Source organism: Phaseolus vulgaris, chromosome 3 (genome assembly GCF_000499845.2).
Source record: "Phaseolus vulgaris cultivar G19833 chromosome 3, P. vulgaris v2.0, whole genome shotgun sequence".
NCBI classification, from domain to species: Eukaryota; Viridiplantae; Streptophyta; class Magnoliopsida; order Fabales; family Fabaceae; genus Phaseolus; species Phaseolus vulgaris.
The window spans coordinates 8068097-8074905 of record NC_023757.2 but is presented as its reverse complement, the minus strand read 5'-3'; the positions used below and the strand labels follow the sequence as shown (position 1 = coordinate 8074905).

Genomic DNA, 6809 nt, shown 5'->3' with positions numbered 1-6809 from the left:
CTGAAATTACCCTTTACAGTTTTAGGTATTTCTGGAATAGTGGTTCCGTAAGCAAAGGATATCTCCATAATAGAAAATCCGAAAGAGAAAAACTCATTCCGCAACATCTTTCCTTGAACACATTTTTTTTTATATCCAGATTTATAAATCTGGAATTCATAAAACATGTTCCGGAAAAGACATTCTAGAAATATTTCGAAAAGAACAATCCAGAAGTCATTTTTTAAAGGGGTAAAACAGTCATTTCAGAAAGTGATGAGGTGCAGGAAGAAATTTGTAGAGGTACAGGAAGAAGTTACATAAAAATCACTCTACTTACGTGAGCATATTACCTATTTAGCATATCACCTATTTATATTTTGTTGGGTTTTGATTTGATTGAACTTTTACTTTTCACACCTTACAATTACTAAATACATTTTAAATATTTTAGACCTATTTGTTGGACTTTGATACAAATGTTTTTCTATTTTATTATTTATTTATTTAATTTAACTTCTAGCATGATCTCTCGACCTTTCCATCATTCGGTCCAGTTAGTACAACTATTATATTAACTAAATTAAATATTATTTTATAAACTAAAAAATTAGTAATATGTAAAATAATTTTTATTGTTAAAATTTTTTTATAAAATAATATTTAGGTTGATATAATCATTAATACTAATTAGTTTATATTTTAAATTAATAATTAATGTAAAATATAAGAAGTTAATAGCTATGCTTTGTAGCATGAACACTCAACGGTGATACTTATAATTTACGTAATAAACTTAACCAGAATGGAGAGAGAAAATCAAGAAGAAAATATTTGAAGAAAGTTCCTGCTGCAAAGCATCCGAATCCATAAAGTAAGTAACTTTTTCAATGGAACAATTTAGTCTCTTACATCATTCTGAAAAATATCTCCAAGAATAAGGAAAAGGGAAATGCACCCATCTAGAACTTGAAGCCATGTGTCTGATAAAAGTCATAAAATAATATAAAACGCTATAAATTTATTATATCATATTTCAAAATTAAAAATAATATTAACATCCATTTTGATATCTTATAACGAAATCATAATATATAAATAAAATATAATGTTATAAACTTGAATTAAAGTTAAATTTTATTATTTCAAAAGTTGAAACCTACTCGAGTCAGTGAGGCTAAGATGACAGTTTTCATAATAATTTTAGTCGAGATATTCATAGTAATAGAAGTTTATTCTAATCAAATTTATTAAATAATATTTTATTCTAATCTTATTTATTGGGGATGGTGTACCTTTTGCAGTACTCGTTGTGAGTATTAATGAGTTTATTAATAACTAAATGGTGTCAAATATTTGTCATATGTTTCCTCAGAACTACCCAAAGAGTGATGTAATGTGTGTAGAATTTTAGGGAAGCACAATTCTTTTATAAAAAGGGAACAATGGATATTCACCCTGAAGAAGAATTTTAGTGCAGTTCAACAACTGCATTTGCCATAATTTCCATTAACAATCATCAAGGTTCTCTCTCTCTCTTTAACTTTGTGTCTATCCTTTGCTTATGATCACTGGTGAGACAATTTCGTTGCCCTTTTAGTCTGATAAAACATCACCTCTAATTAGTTTGCATCTTTCGCAGTGTAGATAGTGGAGAATAATTTATTTATGAATATAGCTATAAGTAATGCAGGGGAAAACAGTTGTTGCATCTATTTTGTTTTCCATTTTGATTGGATTTTGTTTTAGATTTCTGTTTCTCCTGTTTGGCATTGGAAAAAGATATAGAGACATCATAAATACCAATTGGCCTCCAAATGACATATAAAGAGAAGGAAATGGTTTTGCAGGTGTTATGATTGATGAGAAGAAAGAGTTAAAGAGAATTAATAGATGTTGATTTGATGTTCAAAGAGAGTGGATGTTTTTCTATCTATTATTACTCAATGACATTATAGCCTATTGAAATTCTCTTTTGTGCCTCTTTTCTCTCTGGTTTTAATAATTTTAGAAGACCTATTCTCAGCTAGACTAGCATGACCATCGGAGAAAAAAGCATGGAGGGTGTTCAAAATGTTGGACATGTAAGTATTATCTTTTTTCAAAAATGTTCTTTTGGTAGAATAATTGGAGCCATTATTGCCCTTTCACTTTGAAGGAGTTGAAATTCTGTTGCAGTATTTAATCTGTTATGAGTTCATTATTCATGTATTTTCACATACTTTATGTGTTCAGGAGAATGCAAACAATGCATCCCCTGTAGCCCCACCACAAGCAACAACGGATGAGATGTTTGATGATTTTATGACACAAATATGCAATGACAATGATATTTTACCACTGGGAGATGATGTTTTCGAAGGCCTTCTACAATCATATGAGTCAATTCCTCTGGATGATGTTCTGTTAGGAGTTCTTAAGGAAATGGAAGAAGGAGAATTGAGAGAAGTGGTGGCAGATATTCCATCACACAGTGGCACAAAAGACACAACTTCAACTATGCAATTTGCCTCAAATTCATCTGAGATAGGGAATGTTTCATTTTCACCAAGGCTTAATGCATCCACTTCCATAACTGTAGAAGAGGAACTAGGAGGCAACATGGGTGTAGTGAATCCAATCCTCACCTCAGAAAACTGTTCAAATTCTAGATTCTCATTCCCTCAAAACAATCCAAATGCATGGAATCACCCAAGTGGTATGACTAACACCACAGTTGGATTAGGAAGTATTGATCAACAAAATCCTGCAGGAGTTGATGCTTCATTTGGTAATCTGATGTTCCCTGATACAACAGGAAACTCACTCAATCAATTTCAACCACCAAGCTTCCCAATGCTTCCTTGTGGTAGTGGTAGCAGCAGTATTCACCAACCATTTCCAAGGACCATTCAATTCCAATCGGTTGGGATCACTGCAAGGGGTACGCCTTCAATGAAGCATCGATTTAATCAGAGACTTGTTTCGCCTCATCCACCATCTTTCAGGGATTTTGATAGCTTCGTGTGTGCGTGGGAGGTAAACTAACACTATGATCATTTCAAAACCTTGGTTGGATGCTACACATATCCTTGTTCCTTATATGCACTAATTTAACTGCATACATATATGTCACTTTAATCCCATTTTTATAGTGTTTTCTTTTCAAAATGTATAATTGATTTGCATTGTACTTGTAGTCAATGAATTGCAAATCTAGCATTGCACATGGGATATGGTTCAATTGAATATAAATGTCTTAAAAAGAATTAGATTACAATTGTGTTATAGATAGCATTAAGCACAGTTTTGTGGTGTAAATATATGTGTGTGGTGCATGTATATCTTCATAAATATTTGATTGAACATAGCTGCTATACTATATCAGCAGCTGTTAAGTAAACTTTATACATTAAATGGTTGACAGTTTAGCATTGAAGAAACATGTTTGTGATGTGCTTCACTGCAGATAAATTAAGTTTAGATTTTGTTGTGTTGGTCTGATATATATATATAGTATGTGCATAATATATGGCCATTAAATATGTGAGGAAGTAAAATACAGAGTAAATAGTTAGAAATATATTCATATTAAATTTGGTAATCTTGGTGGAGATGTCTTTACAATGAATATATTTTTTGTGCATCCAGGGATGTTTGATCGGAAAAATTTACTCGAATCGTGAATCCCTTAATGTGGCAAAGGTTCGATAAACTTAATTTTTTAGGCATGTCTGTTCCTATTTTACTGTAACATGAACAATGTTGTCACAATTATGAAAAATAAGTACAGAGTAGTTAAATTTTACCCTGTTTTTTTCATGTGAAACAGGCAGTGAGGAAACCAACATCACCTGTCACGTAAGTGAATTTATAATTCTCCTTGTTTTCACTTACAAAAACAATCTCTAGTGTAATTTTAAGGAAAGAAAATAAAAACTATATAATTGTTTAAACTCAATTTATTGAAAGAACAACTCAAGTCAGATGCATTAATAAATAGTGAAATGTATCATAATTGGAGAAGAAGTCAAATACCAAGAAGTTTCAAATTACATAATTTATTATCTGTTACATCTACTTATTTTTTTGGGTCTAAGAACATTTATTTTCAATGCAATTATTGATTTTTTTGTTTTGTGATCGCAGGCTAGTTGCTGATTGGAGGAGTACACTGCAGATCGTCTACTTCTTACCCACAAAGACTGTGAACTATACACTGAAGTAATTTTGTGACAAAACTATTGCTGAATTTCTAATTTACATTTTCTAAGGAAATCTTATGCATGCTTTAATAACGTTTAAACTTAGGATTTGTGGCGGAGCAATTGATTATGTGTTCTTTCACATAACTGAATTCAACAACCTTGACTTGTACGATCATCTGGAGAAAAAAGACTTGGTGAGTCATATAGGAATCGATTCTGATGTTAAATTTTGTACAAGGAATTTCATTTTCATGTGTGTTTAGTGTATGAGAACCATTTTAACTAAACATCTTGATGCAGTGCGCAAAAGTTGAACTCCCTTCAGAGATTATAATCTTATCTACAACCGAAAGCAAATATCACTTCTTAGGAACAATAATTCCAAGGGTGAGTGTGATGTCAATAGATAGCATTTCACATATGTATTTAAGTGTCCTTAATTTCAAGTTCAGTCACATGATGGATTTAATTTCTTGTGGTTTTTTGTGACTAATAAGTGACTGTGAATTATGCAGGATACAGTATTTATTCAACCCCTCTAAGTTTGCATTTTGGCTCCCAATTCATGGAGAGAAGGTTCAAAGAGCTGTTGTGCGCTGGAAGGGCAACTATCAAGATGCAACTGCATTTTGTCATAAAATTGAGGACAAATACAAATCAATATTCCTTTATATGATCACATGTCATCAATATCAAACAATAGGAGAGAAATACCGTGAAAGTAACTTATTGTAACAGTTGGTAGAAAAATGACTTGGACTTTTGTTAAACTCGTAACTAAGAGTTACAAATTTATTGTTGGTTAAACTAGTTATCTTTTTGTGTTTTATTTTTCTATTTAAAATCATTAGAGGAATCCTTGGCTTGGCAAAGATTTACTTTAAGTCTGGCCTAGCATATCTATCTTTCTTAAGTATGAAGAATTATTTTGGCTCGCAATTCGTTCCAAGCCAAATTCAAGTTAATTTGGGCTTTTTTTAACTTTAAAGAAACCTTTTCAGCTCTAAGTTAACCCAAATTAATTTGGACTTTTTTAACTTTGAAAAAATATTTTTTTGCTCTGAAACCCTTTTTCTGAGAAAATTTGGACTTTCTTCATCATGAATGACTTTTTTTACTCAGAGCCTCATAGATCCGTTCAACCTTTTATACTCTAGATTTCTTTAATTCCTCTTACCTCAATCCACTCAGAGTATGATGGAAGCACTTAGCGTTTTAGATGTTTTCTTGGGGCTTGTTCGCTGACTCTCAATGTGTTGAGTCTTTCTTTATGCAGTGGGAGGATTAACTCTTTTTGCTTCATCATTATTTGCTTGTTTTTCTGCCCTTTTCTGCAGGATTTATGTAAATTTCTACTTTTTTTCATTATCTCTAGGTCTAACTGGAGTTGAAGATCTTTTGACATGTTTTTCTCTAGCTTTTACACATTTTTCTACACTCATTACATGCCTATTGATTTATAATTATTGATTTATGATTTTTACATTGACTTTATCATTTATAATCTATTTTCAAATTTGCTAATAAATACTAAAAATTCAATCAAGCTAAACAATAACTAACTCTAATACATAATCATAACTACCAATCATATCACACATTTTAACCTACATTACATAATGGGCTTTCATTACATGAGTGGTGATAATAAGGAAGAAAGCTCACATAAAAGTAGAGAGTGAAGAGAACAAACAACCATATATATATATTTTGTGACAAGTTGACAACCCATCAGAATATTTAGTATGAATTCTGAACCGATATGTTTTTAAACATGACAATAAACAAGGAAACAAATTTTTAACTAGCTGTAAAAAAATAATGACTACAAGATAAAAACAAAGAAAAAAAAACTATTTAAGGAAACATTCTCCTTCAAAATTGACTAATTAAACAAGATTCTGGTACTTGGGTTGGGGATTAGACTAATTAAAATACATAAAATTTTATAGTTTTGTTCTGTGTATATAGTATATACCAATGTTTCTTACTATATTTTTTATGCCATCACATCCGCAAAACACAAACAGTTAAGGACAAATGGGATCAAGTCACGAGACCATGTTTCTTACTATAATTTGTCACCGTTTCTCAACATATAACGGATAAAATATTTAACAATATCTACAAAAGTTTCTTTAAGGTAAACACTGTCCACAAAATTCACCTCATAAAGACCACGATAATTCTTCACTGAAGAACATGCAAATGTTGAACAGTGTGTACACGTTAAAGGATGCTCGAATTCATGTCACTAAAATAAACACTTTTCATATAATATAATATATAAGTAAATATAAATTTTACTTTATTTTTATAAATTTAAATTATATTTAAAATTTATTTTTAAAATAGGATCAAAACTATTTAAATTTTTTATAATAAAAATTTATTGAGTTATCTTATTAGATCACTTATAATATATAGTTTCACGTATTAAACCACTTATAATATATAGTTTCACGTCTAGATGTGATGATATGTTGAAAATCTCACATAAACTAAAGATAAATATTTTTATGATATATAAGTGTGTGTAAGTCTTACCTTATATATTGATTTTACAAAGTTTAGTTAGAATAATCCATCTTTAATGTTTCATTTAAAGAAGTTTCAAAATTAATTTATTTTAGATAATTAAGT

The 6809-nt window shown here is 30.3% G+C and overlaps 1 protein-coding gene across 2 annotated transcripts; it reads left to right on the top strand.

Moving 5' to 3' along the window:
- The first annotated feature begins 1350 nt into the window (after nt 1-1350).
- LOC137806533 (mediator of RNA polymerase II transcription subunit 25-like) lies at nt 1351-4972 on the top strand. Of its 2 annotated transcripts, none has more exons than XM_068606722.1 (9): nt 1351-1503; nt 1991-2063; nt 2215-2997; nt 3610-3663; nt 3791-3819; nt 4108-4182; nt 4270-4360; nt 4467-4553; nt 4682-4972. In XM_068606722.1, the coding sequence occupies exons 2-9, from the start codon at nt 2016-2018 to the stop codon at nt 4706-4708; spliced, it is 1194 nt and encodes a 397-aa protein (XP_068462823.1). In that variant the 5' UTR covers nt 1351-1503; nt 1991-2015; the 3' UTR covers nt 4709-4972. The 2 variants fall into 2 exon arrangements, with proteins under 2 accessions (XP_068462823.1, XP_068462824.1); XM_068606723.1 differs by having other exon boundaries at nt 1372-1503; nt 2006-2063.
- Nucleotides 4973-6809: the final 1837 nt, after the last annotated feature.

What these genes read in the sequence shown, in the direction of transcription:
- LOC137806533 (XM_068606722.1), top strand. Translation starts at nt 2,016, where the DNA reads ATGACCATCGGAGAAAAAAGCATGGAGGGTGTTCAAAATGTTGGACAT. An exon ending in GTGTTCAAAATGTTGGACAT is followed by an intron (nt 2,064 to 2,214) that starts GTAAGTATTATC and finishes TTATGTGTTCAG; the next exon opens with GAGAATGCAAACAATGCATC. An exon ending in AATCCCTTAATGTGGCAAAG is followed by an intron (nt 3,664 to 3,790) that starts GTTCGATAAACT and finishes CATGTGAAACAG; the next exon opens with GCAGTGAGGAAACCAACATC.